This window comes from Rhea pennata, chromosome 20 (genome assembly GCF_028389875.1).
Source record: "Rhea pennata isolate bPtePen1 chromosome 20, bPtePen1.pri, whole genome shotgun sequence".
In the NCBI taxonomy this organism is placed as follows: domain Eukaryota; kingdom Metazoa; phylum Chordata; class Aves; order Rheiformes; family Rheidae; genus Rhea; species Rhea pennata.
The window spans coordinates 6,208,844-6,228,686 of NC_084682.1; the positions used below are offsets into that span (position 1 = coordinate 6,208,844).

General features: G+C 43.6%; 1 protein-coding gene across 2 annotated transcripts in view; it reads left to right on the top strand.

The window, feature by feature from the left end:
- Nucleotides 1-19,310, top strand: part of SLC43A2 (solute carrier family 43 member 2) — a 33,220-nt gene extending 13,910 nt beyond the window's left edge. For both annotated transcript variants that reach the window (XM_062592315.1, XM_062592316.1), the window contains exons 6-14: nucleotides 3,538-3,630; nucleotides 4,484-4,617; nucleotides 5,048-5,250; nucleotides 5,879-6,022; nucleotides 9,446-9,584; nucleotides 10,248-10,380; nucleotides 11,326-11,399; nucleotides 12,935-13,058; nucleotides 13,934-19,310. In XM_062592315.1, coding sequence (XP_062448299.1) covers nucleotides 3,538-3,630; nucleotides 4,484-4,617; nucleotides 5,048-5,250; nucleotides 5,879-6,022; nucleotides 9,446-9,584; nucleotides 10,248-10,380; nucleotides 11,326-11,399; nucleotides 12,935-13,058; nucleotides 13,934-14,095 — 1,206 coding nt within the window. In that variant the 3' untranslated portion in view covers nucleotides 14,096-19,310. The remainder of the gene's footprint in view (nucleotides 1-3,537; nucleotides 3,631-4,483; nucleotides 4,618-5,047; nucleotides 5,251-5,878; nucleotides 6,023-9,445; nucleotides 9,585-10,247; nucleotides 10,381-11,325; nucleotides 11,400-12,934; nucleotides 13,059-13,933) is intronic.
- Nucleotides 19,311-19,843: the final 533 nt, after the last annotated feature.

Genomic DNA, 19,843 nt, shown 5'->3' on the forward strand with positions numbered 1-19,843 from the left:
TGCAGCACTCCAGGAAATGGATCAAACCCACTGGTGCGTGAGCTGGTCCCGTGCCACCCGAGGCTGGTTAGAGTGGCGGCTGCTGCTTAGCAGGATGACCGTGAAGGGAGCCTCTGTAACGCACGGGTCTAGGATGCTGCCCCAGTGCTGTGGCTTGGGTATCAAAACCTCCTGGGACACTCGTGTCCTGTGAGCAAAGCCTGTTGCAGGGACCTGCAGCTCCTGTGCGAGGGCCAGACAAGAAGATGAACAAGATCTCCTAGAGAAAGAGCCTGGGAAACTGTACTCTGTGAAGCTTTGCCTCAAGGATTTGGAGCCTTTTTCAGTAACAAGCCCCAGGATCTAATGAAAGCCAAAGGCTAGCTGCAGGGCCAGAGCAAGCTGCCTTTACTGGGCACCTCATGTTGCAGCTCGGGGAGGAGAGAGCAAGCAAGCGGTGATGTTCCCAGTTCTGGGAACAAGGTCAGGCTGTGCCTGTTGTGGAAATGCAGAGGGGAGATTTCTGCCGCGTGACTTGGTCTTAGCCAATGTAAGTGAGGATTTGAAATGGAAACAGATCTGTGTTGGTGGCTCTGACAGCAACAGAAGAATCTGGCGCTGGTTCTGCTCCTAAACTATTTCATGAAAAGAAATAAACATGTGTGATAAATTACCACAAAGAGCCTTTTATAGATTGTTTTCCTGTCCTGTTTTCCTTTCAAAGAATTACAGCTGCTTTGCTCTTATTCTCCACTACAAACAGCACCCTTTAATTTGCCAGGGAGGGGAAGCATCTTTGCGTGGGGAATCTTTTCTGCTCAGAAATCTTAGGAATATTTAGGACTCCGTGATCTTGTGTTTGTTGGAGAACAGGAACAGGATTTTCCGTATGCCTTGGACAAATGAGGCAGTTTGAGGTTTTTCTGGAGAACATAATTTTAGTGCCTGTATAATGTCCAAATATACCTCCTGATAAGGAAAACAGTTTAGCTTCGATTAAAAACACCATTCTCCAGTTGTCTAGGTCTCAGTCCCTTGGGTTTTTTCTGCAGTTCTCTTGAGCAGTCCTTGCAAGAAGAGGAAAACTAGATTTGACAATATTACTGTGCTATTGTTAGCTGGTTTAAACAGTTATTTCCTACTGTTTAAGTGTCATAAAGTGTCATTAAAAAACAAACAAAAAAAGACAGAGCTAGTTCATGCATGGGTCTTCCTTTTCTCATTTAGCAGAGTGGGGACTGTCTCCAGGAAAAGAATAATCAAAGGTGTTAAACTCGCTATAGGGCAAAGGAGACAATCATCTGCAAGAGAAAACTAGATGATTTTATCAGAGTTTAGAATGGCATATCTGCAAAAAGGGCTCCAGGAAGAAACTGTTACAGCATGGAGAAGTTACATTAGTCAGTGTCTCTTAGACGAGGCATGAACTTAATTAAATGTTGAGTATTATTGACTTTTAAACATCTGGAAGCTTTAGGAGTTTCTCTCATCTTAAGACTTCTGGAATTGGAAATATCATACCAGTATAGGCAGAAATTACTGGGAGTCCTTTCTGGCCTGTAGGGATAAGACCAAACTGAGGATCAGACCTTTTTGGTGGTAGAAAAACAAAGCACCTACTTGTTCTGCTTGTTTGTCTCTGTCGTTCGTATTTTTCCAATGTTCGCTGCTGTAAGGACAGCTTGAAAAATGGGTTAGTAAATATTGTACATGATTTTAGTAGCTGGTCTTTAGTAGAAACCTCCACAGGCATCACCAATGCTGGCCCTTGCGGTCTGAGAGATTCTTCTTTGCCGTTTGCCTCCCCTTTGCTCCTTTGGGTGTTCTTAGGCTTTTCCTCCGCAAGTCCTCAGTGGTTGCAGTTGCCTTTTAAGATCTTATCCAATCCAATGCGTCTCTCCCGCTCAGTTTTTTCTTTCTTCTCTCTTCATTTTTTTTTTTTTTAATTTGGCCACTTGCTTGGTGCCAAATAGTATTTTAGGAAATCTTGAGCCTTTCTTGGACTTCTGTCCCAATGCAGGCAGAAGCAGATTTGGGGTTTCTCTGAACATGATTGCTCGCTTTCAGGCCTGCTATAAGCCTCCATTAACCCCTGGTGCAAGAGATTCCACCTGGGAGTTGCTTGTCTGCTATATGAAAAAGGCTTTTTGTGAACTGAGTCTGGGGAAAAGCAGCCTGAGCCAAGAAGCAGCTGTGTTTGTGGAGCTGTTGCCCTGTGCCAAGCTCCCCAGCAGCAGCTGTTTGTTGTCATTTCTGGGGATAACTTTAGGGTTTGGGCTATTTGAGATTAAACAAATGCCCTGCCTGGTAATAATGACCAGCCTCTTTGCAACCTGCAGATACCTTATTCTGCAGATACTGTTTTCTGGGATGCATATTTAGGCCCTGCCTCCAAAGAGAGATTTTGTGCCTGGTAACAGACCTTTGGATCCTTTGCTGTTTCCTTTCTGCAGCTCCTAAAAGCAGCCTGTTGGCAGCTCTCCCAGATGCAGGGATCTGGGGATGGGTGTGGGGATCCTTGCTGCAGATGAGCGCAGTGTTTTCTGCTTCAGCCCAGTGTCTGCTTGGGGATCTCCAGCAGCATCAGGCTCTGCACATCATTGCTGCTGTTCCCTGTCTGGGGTTATCTGAGGACCTGGAGGCTGCACAGAAAGCTCTGCAGTGAGACAGAGGGATGATAAACAGCCAGATGGATCCTAGAGTGTTCCTGCATGGGAATAGTTGTGTTGTAAACACACTGATCCTACCGTGACACAAGCCAGATTTGCTTGCCTTAAATGCCAGTCCTAGGAAAGATAGACTTGTTTTCCAGCAGTGAAAAGAGAATCTGAAGAGCATTTGCATGCTCAGATTCCATCTGATATTCTTCAGATCATTTTATTCAACATTTAAGTAGATAAATTGGTGATTATGCCTTCAGTCTTTCTAAGCACCTGTGTCCTGCTTTGAGGCCCTCTGAGGCTGACATGGTACTGATGGCAAAGTGAATTTGAGGAGGGAGGGAGTGACCTGAAAAAGGAGATGGGAGGAAATCTGTCTGCCTGAAGCTGTGTCTCCTCTTTGACCAGCTTCAGGAGCATGGGCTGAGGTCTGTGTAGCCTGTGACTTAATATTCTCCCTGAAATTTCTAGCTTGCATGCCCTCAGGCAGCAATGGAAACTTGTTCTATTCTGGTTATTGAAAAAGCTGCAGACTTGGGGGGAGGAAGTAGCAAAGAAAACAGGGGCAAGTACAATGCAAGACAAACATGGCTCTGCTAAAGGTAATGAATGTGGAGTATGTGGTCAGTCAGGAAGGCAGCAGTACTATTGCACATACTAATCTTGGATCATAGATGCTGTCTGGCAGTGGAGACAGCAACATAGCCTGCAGCTCTTGCGTCCCAGAGCAATATCACGAAGAGCGAAATCGCTCTTGAATAAAATTGATTTCTTCAGGTTCTGGTATTCAGAGGTCTCAATCTTAAATGCCAAGGTCTTCTCAAGAGCGCTTCCTTCGCTTTTCTTCCCTTTCCTTCCCTTGGCCACAGTGTATTTCAACGAATTTTTATTTCCTCAGTTGCCCAACATGTTTGGTGACCTTCGTTCCACGTTCATTGCTCTGATGATTGGCTCCTATGCTTCCTCTGCTGTTACTTTTCCAGGAATCAAGGTGAGGCTGTGAGATCATTACTCATGACTGGTAATGGTGTGCTGGGGTTTTGCACCATTTGGCAATAAAGTGGAAAGAAAGAGGGACTATTTGTTAAAGTGCTTGTTAGAGAAGTTATTGCAAGATTCAGTTCCCATCTGGCTTGCAGACTTCCCACATGACTGTCCCAAGAAGTCAACAAATACCATAAAAAGAATTTTCTATTTGTTAATAGCTCTTAATTTAAGATGTTAAAAACAAACAAACAAACAAAAAAACCCTAAAGATTGCTGTTAGTTTTATGAAAGGCTGCTGCTACTTTTTTTCTGATTTTTTTTTTTTTTAATTCTACCAAGTTCACTGTAAGCTTCATTTATATTTAATCTGTGAGATCACCACAGATATCTGGCTATGATTGCTGTTCAGAGTAAGAAAGCAGGTTTGTGGAGACAGAAGACAGCCACTAGGGCTGCTTCTGTAGATCTCCAGTGGTTCTAGATGAGTGATGTTTCATCACAGAGTGAGTATAAGTGGCATATGGTTATGGTAGGCCTTTCTCAGGTCTGCAGGGCAGTCCCTGTTGGCTTTCCAAAGATTGGATCTAGATGAAAAATCTTTGGTGGCATTGGTTAGTGACACAGCTGCATGCACCCCTGCTGGAGATCCTGGCATTATTGCTATTGTTAAAGCTGTGCATACATATATATCTCTTACTGAGCCTGCGTGACACGACTCTGTTACTGGTTTTATTATAATCTGTTTTAATGTGGCACGCTGCTCTTCCCCACAACTTCACTCCAAACCTCATCCAAAGAATATTGAAGCATCTTCCTGCTCTGATAGCAAATCACCGTATTCTGTTGTGATTTTTCAGGTTATATATGACTTTGGGGTCTCCTTCATCCTTATTCTGCTTGTCTGGGCAAGCTGTGCAGGATTAGTTTTCCTCAACTGTTTCTTCAACTGGCCGCTGGAGCCTTTCCCAGGTCCAGAGGACATGGACTATACGTAAGTGTCATCAAGACAGACTGCAGGAGTTTATCTCATCCTTAATCCTCTAGAAAGTACTAGCACAGATAGTTTAGAGGAATGGATGAGGAACTCCCTTGCCTGTTGTTAATTAATTGTTAACATTTTTTTTCTTGGGTTGGGGCATCTCTAGCTCTTATATTATGACTGGTGAATATCTGTAGAAGGCTGAGCCATCCAGAGCATAGGGCTTGTGAAGGAAAATGATCTGCTAGTAGCAATAAGCATTTCTGTATTGACTTATGCCAAAGTGGCCCAAGGGAAGTCTCTCTCTGCTGTGGGATCCCAGACTGCTTGTGGGTTTGTAGATGAAAACTAGTGTTTGAATCCATCTGTTGACTCTTACAAGTCTACTACCTCTAATTTGCCATCCTGTGTTGCAGCTCTCATTCTCTTTACTGCCCAACAGGGTGAAAATAAAGTTCAGCTGGCTGGGATTTGACCACAAAATCACTGGGAAGCAGTTTTACAAGCAAGTGACAACTGTGGGGCGCCGTCTCAGTGTCGGAAGCTCCATGAAGGGCCCCAAAGAGCTGACAGCCTTGCAAGAGAATAACAAGCTCTGTCTGTCCACAGTGGACCTGGAAGTGAAGTGCCAGCCTGACAACACAGGTGTGGTTTTCCTGGGTGCCTGACGGATGCTTGCACTGGCAGAAGACCAGTGGCATCTTTTGCCATGATCCAGACCTGTTTATATCAGATACCATATGATACGTGACCAAATATTGCCAGGGCTATGTGCTAGCTGCCATTCTTTAAGTACAAGTTCAGTTATATAAAGAATCTTGCTCTTGTATGCTTGCCTAAATACATCACATGTACTCCCCATCATGGGCAGCAACAGCATGGATAATTGGTACCACTATGGGAAGGCAGTGAGGTGGGTCATTACTGTCTCTGACTGCTGCCATCATGGCTAAGTCTTCCTTAGACAGGAGTACGGTGAAAGCAAATGGCTTGAAGTTTCATTTTGCTTTAATCCACAGAATGAATTGAGACTTCTCCTGCTCCTCTGTCCCCAGTTACTAGTAGCCAAACTTTAAGTATTTATAGCCATTCATGAAGGAAATTTGTAATGTACTAAATGGTTGCTAACTGAACTCCTTGCAGCTGTCATCTGTGTGTAGTGTTGGTGTGACTAGCTAGGAGAAGGCTATCTAACCCAGGGCCAAAGTTTGTTTTGAAATCATGGCTGTTTCAGATGTTGCCTTTTTCAGAGACTTTATTACTTCTTCTGCAGCTTCTCCCTCCTTCATGAAGAGTGTTTTCAGCCCCATCTTGTTGCTCAGCCTTATCACCATGTGTGTCACCCAACTGAGGCTCATCTTCTACATGGGGGCCATGAATAGCATTCTTGGGTTTCTGTCTGGAGATGAAGATAAAGGTAGGGTAATTTGAAACTTCTGTTTCCTTGGAACTGGGACCTGACCCAGCCTTAGTCCTTGCAAGAAGCCAGCATGCCTGATTACTCAGCAGATACACCGTGTTTGGCAATTGCTTGTGCCGGAGTGCAGCTGACAGCTGCTGGTGGGGTCTAGCAGAGCTGGAACTGGCCCAGAGCGGAGGGGCAGTGAGGTAGGCGCTTGAATGTCAAACTAATTTTAGCGTAGTGTCTGTTAAATACTATTCCATGTTATTTCCCCAGATGGGTTGTTGCAAGTAGCCTCTCAGGACAGAATGTGGTGGGTTTTTTTTTTTCCACTGGAAAAACTATTTCATCAGGTATTTGCTTTGCTTATCCTAAGCAAGCACAAAGTACAGAGCAGCTGACTCTCATGACTAATGGTTGGACTAGGTGTCTCGGCCCAGCAGCAGGGGTGGGAAGGGTGAAGTCATTGCTGTTTTGTGCAGCTTGGTGTGTGCTGGGGAGGTGCAGGAGCAGGCACTGCGCTGGACTCGTCTGTATTTACAGCTCTGGTTCAGTACATGGAGCAAACAGGAAAGAGTATATTAGTTTACTGGTTGAAAATACCCAGGATTGCAAAACAATACTTTTTTTTTCCCCTTTGTAGTAAGATCCAGTCTGAACTTGTTGAATCTGGATTGGGGGAAGCTGATAAATCAAGAGGCACTCCTCTGAAAACAGGAGTGAGCCCTGGGGGAGGGAAGGAAACTCGGGAAACTCCAAGTGCCCTGGCATTCCCTGAATTTCTTTGTTTCTGGAGCCTTTGACAGCCTGCAGCATTCAGCTCTTTATCTCCTGGCTCAAGAGCCAATTCAGACATTAAACAGTAAATAGGACAAATTTCACACTCTCCACAGTTCCCAGCACAGCTCTGTTTTCTGCTTACCTTTAACTCTTTCACACTTTTTTTTTTTACCATGGCATGCTCTCATTGTTTTTCTTCCTTTTCTTTTTCCTTTTTTTTTTTTTCCTTGGTATTTGAGGCTTAGTGTTAAATATATGCTATTATACTGCATAGATCAAGTTCTGTGTTAAGAAAGCAGTTATGCCTCTTGGGTATATAATTTTTCTGTGCCACTTTTGAGATTTCTTCCTTATTTTCTCCTTCTCCCCACCCCTTATTGCAGCCTGGGCTTGCGCTGCAGCCTGCTGCCTCGATGTTTCCATGGCATCAGCAAAACAGTAGTATTATCTGGTGGCAGCAACATCAAGCTGTGTGAAGAGTTCCAAGAAGTGCACAGATCTCTAGAAATCTAATCGGGTGGAGGGGGGAATCAGGAGAGGATGGGACACTGTATTCGCTTGGGTGCCTTAGTTCTTGCTGCTTTTTACATGTACCTGATTTTAGAAAGCTCCACTTGCAGCTGCACTCAGGAGCACTGGGCAAGGGAAGAGAACGGAGTCGTTCTTGCAAGTACTGTTAGTGTCAAAGAAAGCAAAGATATCTAGGAGCAGAATAGGAGAGAGAGATGTGGAAAAAATAACAGAGTAAAATCTTAGTCCTCAATAGTCCTGCTTCCTGTGCATACTGCAGTGACTTAGACCTGCCATGAAGCCTAGAGGCAGAAAAAGCAGTCAGCCCATGGCTGCTTATCTTCTGAAAACCCTCTCAAGATGGAGAAGTTAAGGAGTTCAGTAACCCTATAAATGACTGCGTAATCATGTTGTCAGCTCCTCAGTCTTCCTACTGGTTGTGTTTGGGATTTGAAATTTGTCTGGGTTGCTCAGAAATTGACACCTTGCTACTAAATCTGGCAATACTTGGAGACCTGGGTGGAATCAGGGTGTGCTGGAAACCTCAGCTGTGTGCGGTCCATGTTCAGGGCAGTCCCAAGTCTGAGATGATGACATGCGGCCAGGGAGCCAGGCCTATGCCTGTGCGTGCAGCCTTTTGCTGTTTGTTCTCTCCAAGCCTCTACTGAATCTGCTGGTACTTACAAGATACTGTTCTTCATCTTGGGGGGGAGGGGGGAGAAGTCTTTTAAAATGATAGACAAGCCCAGAGAGTCTTCCTGCAACAGCTATGATCACTCCTTTCCTTTCCGCACTCTCCCCAAACTTCATTCCTCACTGCAAGCTGGCTTCTGCTCTCTGTGTTCAGAGTAGCATGAAGAAGCAAAACTTGACAACATGGCTAGCTTCTTACCCTCTATTAAAAAATAACCAGACAAAAGCAAATCAGCTCCTGGAGTGTTTGCAGAGGGTGATACCACCTGTCTCTCTTGGCTGCAGCAACTGCTATAATGAGATGAGATGTGGGGCCACTTCAGGGCTTGCCTGTGTAGCAGTGATGAGGGCAGGAATGGGTGTTTGGAGACTGGAGCTGGAAGTTCCTTTTAGGTTTCTGGAGCTGGGAACATATCATTCAGTGCCATGCCTGGCACAGGGAGGGAGCCCTGCTGGGGTTTGCTGCGATCGTGTAGGGAGAGAGGGTTTGTTGGCAACTTCTTGCAGTTACCAGATTAATTTGGGTATAGCTCATGTCTGTATTGCTTTGGGAGAGCTCTAGAGACGCGGAGGGAGGGACGAACTAAATTTTTTTTTTTGCTTACGTTTTGCTTATGGTGCTGTAACTTCCGAGCACTCTGTGCTGAGATGGGCAGTTTCAGAATTGCATCTTTTTCTCAGAGCTGTGGTACACTGTGACTCACCAGCCCTTCTGTGTGATGCCTGCAAATCCATCACGTAGGCTGTAGTGAGGAAGTAGAGAAAGCACTGCAGGGTGGGGGCAACTGTCTAGTAAGAGGGGAGTTTCTTCCAAGTTGGCATGCATCAGATGTCCCATAGTGATCCACGTAAACTCCCCGTAATATTAAAGATGGAAAAAGTCTTCCTCAATTTGAAGTCCTGACAGCTGATCTCAAATGCTAGGTTTCCTGCTGCTGATCCTTCCTTCTCCCCATTCAACCCCCAGATTTGTCTATTCTGTACAAAGCAGGTTAGGCCTCACCTTTCCAGTTTGGATTGTCCTTGTGGGGCTAGGGCATGAGCTCCCAGCAAGGGTGGAGAGGAGATGATGAAAGCAGGGGTGGCTGTTCAGGGTTTATTGCTCTGTAAGAGTTTTCCTTGTTGCTCCTAGCCATAAGAAACTTTCTGGCACTGAACATTTGCTGGGGTGCCATTCCTAGAGACCTAACTGCTGTTGGGCTGATGGTGCTGTCCTTATTTTCAAAGCAGCAAGCCCACCCAGCATGTCCACTGAAATGGTCTGCCTCTGAGAAGCTGACTGATGAAATGAGTTTTTGGTGTCTCGGCTCCTTCAGCCTTCCAGTTAGCCTGTGAATACAGGGGATCTGGGCTCTTAATAAGGGAAATGATCAGTGGGGAAGATCTTTGCTGTCCTTTGTTCTATAGCTGCTAGATTCTCCTTGGACTGATGCACTTTTCTCTCTCTCCCTGCAGTGAGTCTTTACACTTCCATTTTTGGAGTGTTGCAACTGCTGTGCTTGTTGACAGCACCTGTGATCGGGTACATCATGGACTGGCGACTGAAAGAGTGTGATGATGCCTCAGAAGACAATGAGGAGAGCAACACTGAGCAGTGCGTAATATGCAGCACACGGGACATGCAGCCGCGTAGCAGGCCCCCTATGCTCTGCATAATATCAAATACTATAAAGTGATTTAAGGCAATCTTGATGGGGCAAAAAGCAAATGAATACAGCATCTTTATTTCTGTATCCCAGTATATGACTTGACCTAATCCATGTCTCTGTGTGGCACTGAGGGCTGAATTTGTATTTTGTATCCAGCTTTGAGACCACTATTTCAGAAAGATGTTGGCTAACTGGAGGAAGTCCAGAGAAAGGCAGTGAACAGGTCTAGAAAACATGATTTGGGAAGAAAGACTGAAACAAAATTTAGTTCTTTGGAAAACAAAGCCAGAAATCTCCTCTCTGTCTTTGCAAAGAGGAGAGAATCAAACACACTTCACTGTCCACTAAGATCAGTCAAGAAGAGCAAATCTAAATTGTGGCAAGGGGGTACTTGAACTGTCCTAGCCTAACAGTGTGAATAACTGCACTGAGATAATTGCCCAGCCTTTTCTTGGTTTCCATTGATGGAGATTCCACAAGGGCAGATGAAGGCAGATCTCTAGTCTAACTGGTTTAGAGAGGGCTGATATGGGATGTGGAAAGTCCTGCTGTGAATTCTGGTAGCTGCTGGAGATGATTTTTGTAACACAGTTCTTGCTATTTTTCAGAAGTGATAAGAAAAAGAAAAAACGTGATCGTCAGATCCAGAAAATCACCAATGCCATCAATGCCTTTGCGTTTACGAACCTCCTGCTGGTTGGATTTGGAGTCACCTGTCTTATTCCTAACCTACCATTACAGGTGAATAAGTCAAATGGATGGATGTGCTGGAGGGGCTGGCAATGAGGGTCCTGGCACAGAATGTGCAGGGAGGTCCTGCAAACCAGCAGAGCCAGCTGATAGAAGGAGGGCTTTTTGGCACTGCTAGGAGAGTTTTGTGCTGCTTTGGGAACCTCAGCCTTCCTAGAGTTAAAACAGATAATGTAGTACAATTTATCTCTCTTGAGAGAACCTGAAGAGGTAGCTCTAGTTAAAAGTGCCAGAGTTGATATGCATTTTTTTCCCTCACTTCTGAGTTTCTGGAACTGAGTTCTGTAGTCCCAGATACTTTCCTGCTGAGGTCCCCTCAGTAGTGCCTCTGTTTAACCTGGGCCTGATTTAAACTGCTGTCAGAAAATCTGCAGTAAGATGCATGAAACCAATAAATAGTTATTGTTTTTTGCACTAAATGCTACTCTGAACTATGCCCAGTGATACTCATGGGATTATAAATCTGTTAAAATATTTGTTCTGTGGCACCACTTGTCTGGCAGAGAAATTTAGTGACTTTTATTCTAGTTGAATGTACCTTGGTGACGTAAGAGAACAGCTATAGTTTACTCATGCTTGCATATTGTCTGCAATAACTTGTGGAAAATTAACTGAACAGGCAAAGAGCTCAAAAAAGCATTATGACCCTGGTCGTGGTTGCTGGGGACATGTGTTTGCAACAGTGCCAGCTGCAAATCAGATTTTGTGTGTGGTTAACCTCAGGGGCACTATATGCTAGCCTTCTCAAAGTAAGGAAATGTACTGCTTTGAGAACAATTTGTCTTTCCCTGTGCTGATCTCGTAAGTTTTGGTTCTGGGCTCCTCAAGCCTGCCTTTGTGCTAAGAAGGAGAGCAGCTTTTAGGAAAGGTTGTGTGTTGGGATCTGGCACATCTAGATGATATCTGACACCTGACATTTTCTGCTTCTCTTTCTAGATTCTTTCCTTCATTTTGCACACAATTGTGAGAGGATTCATCCACTCAGCTGTGGGAGGCCTCTACGCAGCTGTGTAAGTCTCTATTCGTAGTGTATGACTGGCCAGGTGATCCTGTTTGGGTTGATAATTTCTTCAGCCGAGAGGAAACTCAGGAAGCTAAGTCCTCATGGTCAGAAGGGAAAACTGATGTGACTTGCTTCCTCAGCAGTGCTGGACATGATAGTAGCTGGACTGAAGTCCTAGCTGATGCTTTTGTTGTTTGGCCGTACAGCTAACTCCTTTGGCATAGCGACTGCAGTAAGATGGGGACAGCTACATGTGAGCCTTGGGGGATGACTAGGTTATCAACAATGAAGTTATATAGTAGAAACTTGAGGATTTTATTTATTTATTTTTGTCCGACAATAAGTAGCTATGTGCATAAAACATTAACATTAACTGAATGCATTGCTTCTGGTCTGCTCTGAAATTACACTAGTAAAGCATTGCTTAAGATGCCATTAATGAAGCCTACTCCCTTTCCCAGGATGGGTCACGTATCCTGTTTCAAACTTATCAATAAATTGGTCTAAATACTCTCCTCCTTATTAAGCAATGTTTTGGTTTTAAAAACAGATCTGCCCCTCTGTCCTGACCTGTTGGACGGGGGAACAGAAAGAAGTTATTGACCTTTCTGTCAAAGGTTTTAGTCTTGGTAACCAGAAAGTCCAAGCTAGAAAACCCATCTAAGACTTGGCCTAAATAATACATGAACTTTTGGTTCTGTGGCAGCTAGAAGCCAAAGCTTTTGTTCTAGGCAAGGTAAATGCCTTTTTCTGTACTTGTCAATTAATCCTGTTTGGAGCTTTCTGGATTGAGGTATTTTTAGTCTGAATGTGACTTTGGATATTCAAACATTCTGGTCCAATTCTCCTTTTCTAAGCTCAGTTTAACCTTATTTGTTTTAAGCACTGCTCAGTCATGAAGAGAAGGATGTGGACTGTTACTGAGGCTTATTTTTCTATCAGTGATATCTCGTATTCAGCACTTTCCAATCAACAGTATTGTTTAATTTGACATAGGATCAGACCTGTCCTCTAAAAAAGAAAACATGCTAACCTGTTGTGCAGGTTTCACTCCCTTCTAAAGGGAGCAAATTGTTATGGCCAGATGAAAATGATTGCTCAGCCACAAGTGCTGTCATCTGGCAAAGAGGTCTTGCTTTTAACTAGTAAATATCAATGTCCTTCTCCCTTTGCATTAAGAGCAGTGGTTATTTAAGTATTTCAACCTGTCACATGGTACAGCTGCAAAACAAAACTCTGCAATAATAAGTACTGGAACTAACATTTAAGTTCTGAAGTTCATCATGGGAGTAGCCTAGAGATGAGGCCTCTGGCCCCCATCACCAGCTTTGTTCTGTCCTAGAGAGCATTGTACTAAATGCTGGGTATAACTACTACAGAGTAAGAGGGAGCTGCACAGAAGGCCAGGAGATAAGTTCTTCATACTGTGCCTCTCTTGGGACTATGCTCTGTTGGATTAGGCTATTGAGAATGTAATCTGATCTGGGTGATGTGAACAGTCAAGGTGACACATAATAATTCCACTGTTTTCTCTGATGGCAGATACCCCTCTACTCAGTTTGGCAGCTTGACAGGGTTGCAGTCTTTGGTCAGTGCCCTTTTTGCCCTTCTGCAGCAGCCTCTGTTTATGGCATTGACGGGACCTTTGGAAGGAGACCCTCTCTGGGTAAGTATTTCTAAAATTTAATGTGCAAACCTGGTGGTAAAGACAGTTTTAACTGATTTCTTTGAAAACAAGGGGGCTACTTTGCATGAATCCCAGTTACAAAGAGCAAATTTTACATGCTCCTTAGTCTGCTCTTACCTTGGTGCTGTCAAGAACCTCTTCTGTGTAAGTACTGAGGTCTTGGGAGGGAATGCTGTTAACCCCTGTGACTGTATAGGGGAAGAGGAAGGGAGAAGGCTGCTGGAGTGCAGCCTATGAACAGGTTACGTGGCAGGTACTGTAAAGTTTCCTTTGAGCTACTGATATGAAAAGCTGGTAAAATCTGGTTTGCTGATGTCAGGAAAGCCAAGCGGCCCTTAAGGGCTACTGTATAGTGTGATGTCTGGTTGAGATTCTGTCTGGGTAGCTCATTACAGTCAAGACACAGGTGTTCTTGAGGAGAGCAAGAGCAGGCTACATGTGCCCACACCTGTGTTCTGGCAACCTTTAGGCTACTCCTACAGTCAGCAGTGGTGATGTGAAAGAACCACAGCTTAAACTCTACTGCCTTTTCTGTTTATGAAATTGAGAAATGTCAGACCTGTAGACTAGCTATAGCCTGTCATAGCAAGAGCTGTAACAGCCCTTGTTTTGTGGAACCTTCAGCCGTAATCTGCAGCAACAAACTCTTGCAGTGCTTATTTTATACACATGGTACTCTGGTCACAGAAATATAAATAAAAATACGGTGGAAGCTGTTGCCAATACACTGAACAGGGCGTCTCCTGGATTGCCTGTAGCTGAGTGGTATGGGCAGGGTTCCAACACTTCAGCATGCATGACTAGGTTGTCTTCTTCCTAGCCTTCCTAATTTCATTTCATCTTTGTTCCTGCAGGTGAATGTTGGCTTGCTTGGTCTGAGTTTGCTGGGCTTCTGCCTTCCCATCTACCTGGTCTGCTACAGACGCAGGCTAGAGAGAGAAAAAAAGCAGAAGAATGATGATGCCAAACTCTTCCTCAAAATTAATGGCACTCCTAATGAGGAAGCTTTTGTGTAAACTGGTGCTTCGAATGCAACTTCCCCTGTACAGGTTCCTGCCACATCCGTGGGCTCTACCTGTGGTGTAAGCCAGGATTTTTCTTTCCTGGCTCTGCCAGTCTTTGCTCATCACTGGAGTGAGGGCCATACAGCATGGCTGAGCTTTCCTCAGATATACAGCAGGAAGAGACCTCCCACTCCTTACTCCGGAACATGGGACACTTTTCCGTTTTATAAAGGCTACACAGTTATTGTGTCTTAAATTATTCCCTGATCACACTCTCCAGCAGCAGAGTCATTGCCTTAGGGAGACTGGGGGAGAGAAGGAATTGGAGGGATGGGGGAAGAGGGAAGAGACCGTAATTTGAGTTTGCAAATGTAACACACTGAAGTGGCTTTTCTTGTTTTTGTTTTTCCCCTCCGTCCTCCTTCCCTCAACCTTGGCTGACATTGTCTCAGATGCAAGCTGCACTCTCCTCCCTTCCCTTAGGTTTGTCAGTGGCCTTTCTTCTTGATGGGTAGCTGGACCCAGTGGTTTTACTGTCTATCCAGACGTATCCCAGGCTGTTCCTGAGGCAGGGAAGGGAATTTCTTCCTGTGTGTATGAGCAGAACTTCAGTATATTGCTAAATGCTGGCTGCTGGTGTTGACAACTCCCAAATCCTTTATTACTACATATGGCACAGACTGTGAGCAATGGATCTGCCTTCCACACTGAAATGAAGAACCTAGTGGACTGCTTGGTCCTATCCCAAGCCTTCAAAGGCCTGGATTCCTCTTCCAGCCTGTAAACCATCTGTACATGTTATAAACTGTCTTCAGTCCTGAACCTTTCAGATAGGAATTGGATCTTGTTTACCGATGAAGTGCTTTGAGACTTGTTGCCTTTTGCCACCTCCTCCCTCTGAAATGACCCTGGGAGAGGAGCAGCAGCTTGTACTTAGTAAAGTGGAGGAGCTTCTTGAAGGTGGGTTCTGGGGCTCCACACAACCTTGGTATTAATGTGTCATGAACTGACTTGCTGTTATATCAAGAGTGCAGAACACTCCTTGCATCTGATAACTGGATCCTGTGAACACATGTCAGGGCGATGTGGCAACATAATTCTTCCTTTAGCCTTTACATTGTTCATTGTTCTGATAGTAGCCCCCAAGCTGCTGAACACCAGGTTACTGTGACTGACCAAAAAGCTGCTGGTTTGGCTGTATTACAAGCCTTCTACAATGTCTATGCTCTGTCTGGACAGAGTACATGGTGACTGATTGTATGGTGAATCTGACTTATGGAGCAATATGTGTGGGTAAAGGTACCCCAGGGTCTGTTTGTCATGGAGGAAATACAAAGGGAATTCTTGACCTGCTTATTTTTATGTTGGGTTTCCTAAGTCTTGTCTGAGTAGACATTTCTCCCCTTAACCTTCTCAGTGAGGTCAGTAGCTCAGCCGCTGTACCCTTGTGATGAGCATTAAACACTGCACTATTTGGACCTGCTCTGGGCAGGACTGTGCTGCGTTGAGGATGAACATCACCAGCAGGTGTGCAGCAGCATGCATGCTGGGCTGAGCTAGTGGCTGCAGGAAGGTTGGAGGAGAGGAAAAGAAAAAATAGAGAAAGCAATTAGGAAGATGTAGTGGTGGTGCTTTCTGAACTGCCAAGTCCTGCATTTACTGCTAAGCCTGGCAGCAGGTAAGTCATTAAACTTCACATCTGTTTAGAAAAGTGAGGCTCTTTATCACTGTCCTATGAACTCCAAGTTGGACATTGGAAACATCAGTGTGCCTGGACCTGCTGGTGAGAAGTTACCTGAAAACTAGGTGTTAACTCCTATACCGATGACTTGAAACATGCAGATGCTCCACCCAGCCAGGTTTTCACCATCCTAAATTGCAAGCTTGGCAACCTCTTGCGCAGAGCCTCGAGAGGAATCGCTGGGTGTCGGAAATCCTGAGGAGCTGCTTGCTGGTGCCCTTGCCAGGACGCAGTGACTAGGCAGCTTTGTGGGACAGCAGCGCCATCTCGAGTCGCTGCCTTCAGATAGCTCCTGCGAGCAGTTCAGATGCTACTACACTCCATGGTACCTTTTAGTCATTGGTCACTTGTTTTTAAAATGACTTGCCACTGAATATTTTACACACTTGTGAAATTTTTGTGTGTTGCCTTTATTAAATGTGTTTGTTCCAAGACAGCATTATTGCCTGCTGTCAACATGATGATGTTCTAAAACTTTCTCTTCGCCTTTATAGCTTTGGTGATGACTTACCAACCTTCCCAGCTTTTTCTTTGTGTCAAGCAATAATTAGGGAGGCACAGCTCTGATTTGGTTTCCTGCTCACTTGCGATTGTCTGAAGTATGTGTCTAGAAATCCGTCTGCAGTAGTTCAGCTTTTTTGTATTTCCAGAGAGCTTTTTTGCAGATTTGTGTTCTGTATTGCTATACTTACCACTTCTGAATGTTTCTAAAAGAAGGTTCCTACTCTTGCTGCAAGGTATTTGTGATGTGAGAATGACCTTTTTAAGATTTCAAACAAATGAGTGTCTAAGCCACAGTCCTCAGGTTCACAGCATCTGAAAACAGACAGCTGTTTGAGGACTTCGGTGTGCTAACTTCACCTTAATTTCAAAATATTTAGCATGCTGTCTTCCACTCTGCCACTTGAATCCCTGGTATGAATGTCCCTGCAAAATGGTAGAATACACTCTGGATGACGTATTTTCCCAAGGTCATGGTGGAGATGCTGCTGCCTTTGAAGTGTGCACGGCTAAATTAAATGGAGAACACCCTCTTATTCCTGCCATCTACCTCCCTGCTGTAGTTCCCAAGTCCTGCCTTGTATTAGAAGTATTCTCCAATCCAGTTTCATGTGCTAAAATACTGGATAAATGTCATTAGTGTTTAGAAACTGCTAGTCAGCTGTAAGGAGAAGAACACATGCCTTTGAGTCAAGGTTTCGGGCTTTTTGCAAATTCAGAGTAAAGCATGCCTTTGGCTTGCAGTCACAAGGACTGATGGGTACACAATGAAGCTTCAGTTGTCAGGGTTTAAATGGACAAAAGGGAGTGCTTTCTCACGCAGTGCAAAGTCAAGCTGAGGAATTCATTGCTAAAGGATGTTTTGGGGAACAAAGTATAAATGAATTTTTAAAGGGGGCTAGTTAAGCGATGGTTTAATATGTCCACTAATTCAGGGAGACTTAAAGTTGCTTAAACAGGAAAAGTATGCCAAAGAATGATTACTTTTCCTGGTGCTCTGTCTCTTTGAGAATATGCTAGTATACAATGGAGGAAATAATGCTGGGCCAGGTGGAATGCTGGTCTGATCTTGTGGAGTTCATTTTCCTCCACCAGTTGCAGACTAGACTAATTTTAAAGGCAATCTCAAATTTATTTATCAGTAAAGCTATGTCCGCATGTACAATATGCATATACTCTGTGGCATAATTCCTTAAATGCTGCATCCCCTGCAGTGGTGGGCCTCTCAAAGGACAGCTATAGTATTCTGGCTTCAACTTCCTTTACATGTTGTCTTGCATGGTGCAGAAAAAGTCAAGACAGTTCTATTAAACGTCATTGCACATGGGCAATTTGCCTTGTTTTCTGATGCTTATGGAAACATAATCATGGATTACTTAAATCTGGAATGGAATATAGCATTTCTGCTTTCCAGCCAAATGATGCAGGACAAAAAATTTCTGATGTACTCTTCTACACATGTGAACCACTCAGTGGAAAAAAATAAATGGGCTACCACAGGCTAGAGAGCCTCATCAATTAAATCAATAATGCATTTACCTGTATAATTAAAATGTAGGTCAATGTGTTTAACTGACTTCATAATTTCCAAATACTAGAACTCGTAAACTTTTTAACGCACCTTGTCTCTCCCCTTCCCCCCCACGCCCCTGTGTTAGAAGTGCTATGAGGTGGTTGTGGAAAAGACCTCTTTCTTCAGTAGAAGCATCCCTAACTGAATGTAATTAAACACAAGCCTGATCTGTGAGTCCTTGCTGTTTGCAGAAGCACTCAGACTCAGTCATGCTACTGTATAAAGGTGACTGCACCTTCTGGAGTAACTGCTCCTGGTTTCTACAGAGAACTCTCATGCACATTTAATAAGTGTCTTTATTTAGGGAAAATGGAGTAGGGAACGGACACAGAGTTTTTTACTGAGATGTCAGTACCTAAAACCCATCAACATAATCTTTGTAGCACTAATGTAATGATGCTATCAAGAGCAGCAGAGAATCTGGGCCATTTTGCTTAATAGAAATCTCGTAACTTTATTCAGTTACTGTTATAGAGTATCTAGATCCTTAAGATAGAATTGGACACAGATTGCAGAAAACAAGTCTTTACCAAGAGTCCAGCTTAACTGCAATGTTGTTAGAGTGATTGAAACATTGAACTCCCACAGCAATGCCTGGCCTCTCCATGCTCTGTCTATAAAGGAAAATTGTAAAATAATGAGATTTTAATGGAAACAGTAAATCATTAAAATGTTTTAATAGGTGTTTTTTCTCTTGACAAGCTGATGAATTTGGAAAATAGTGTGAGGTATATAAAGCAGGTACTCCAAGGAAAAAGAATGAAAACTTAAACATACAAATTTTGTTGGTTTTTTTTCTTTATCTGCAAGGCTTTTGGTAGTCCCTGCTTCCCACTAGGGAATTAGAAGTGCAGAGTATTCATAATGCAAGCTAGTATTACACTAGTATTCCTGGTGGGAAGGGCCAGTAAAAACAGACACTTCTGATTAGATTTTACAACATCTGTCTTCTCTGGAAATAGCTGAAGCAGTGATGTATTATGTAAATGCATTCTTACATGTTAATTATAAACTTTACAGGCTCTTTTTTTCCTGTCTTTGCGTGATCTGCTTTTCTCAGTGTCCTGTGCTCCACACTGTCATCCTTCCTACTGCTGCTTATCACTCCCATGTGCCCGACTCTATTGCTTGCTCTTTATTCTTGGAACAGTTCCTGTTTTCAGAACTTCCTCCCTCCTTTCAGCCTCCTAGGATTAACCTCCCTCACCTCCTGTTATTCCTGGTATTTTTGTTTTTTTATTGTATCTGTCAAAGTTCAAGCGTAAACTCCTTGTGGCAGAGCTCTGTCATTTTATGTGTTTGTAAGGTAATGTGCATTCTTACAGTACTATCTAAAAATAAATGTGGTATTAAATTAATCATTAGATTTCCTTTGGAGGCTGAACACAATAAAGGTATTGCTTGTTTTGTAATGAGGCTGTGTAAGCATAGACATTTTACATGGTATCATCAGCCCAAGTGCTTGGCTATGCTTTGAACATTTCCTCGTGTTTTTCCTTCTCCAGGCAGAAGTTAACTGCTAGCTTTCAATTAATCTCTCTTTGAGAAAAAACTTTTATTATTATTATTTTGATATCAGCTTTCTCTGTACTAACTAAGCTTCATCTCCTCCTCAGGCTGTTATCTAACAGTGAAAGGTAAACAACTGTAGGCTTAGGCTGAGATATCCATATAAAGAGCATAAAGGAAGATAGGCAAGAACATGCAGTTCTTGCCTAAAACTCATAGATTTAGCTTGTTTTTTATTTTTCCAATCAAATAGAGGTAGTCTTTTGCTTTGGATGATTGTGGGAAAAAAAATAGTAAATCTAACCCACTTCAGTCGTTTTCCTGGCTGTGGCCCCAGGTACTGAATATAGGTCATGTAAAAGGATTTTTGTAACTATCTTCTTCCAATGAGTGTTTGGTATTATCCTTACTCAGTGTAGCCCAGGCTGCTGCAGCT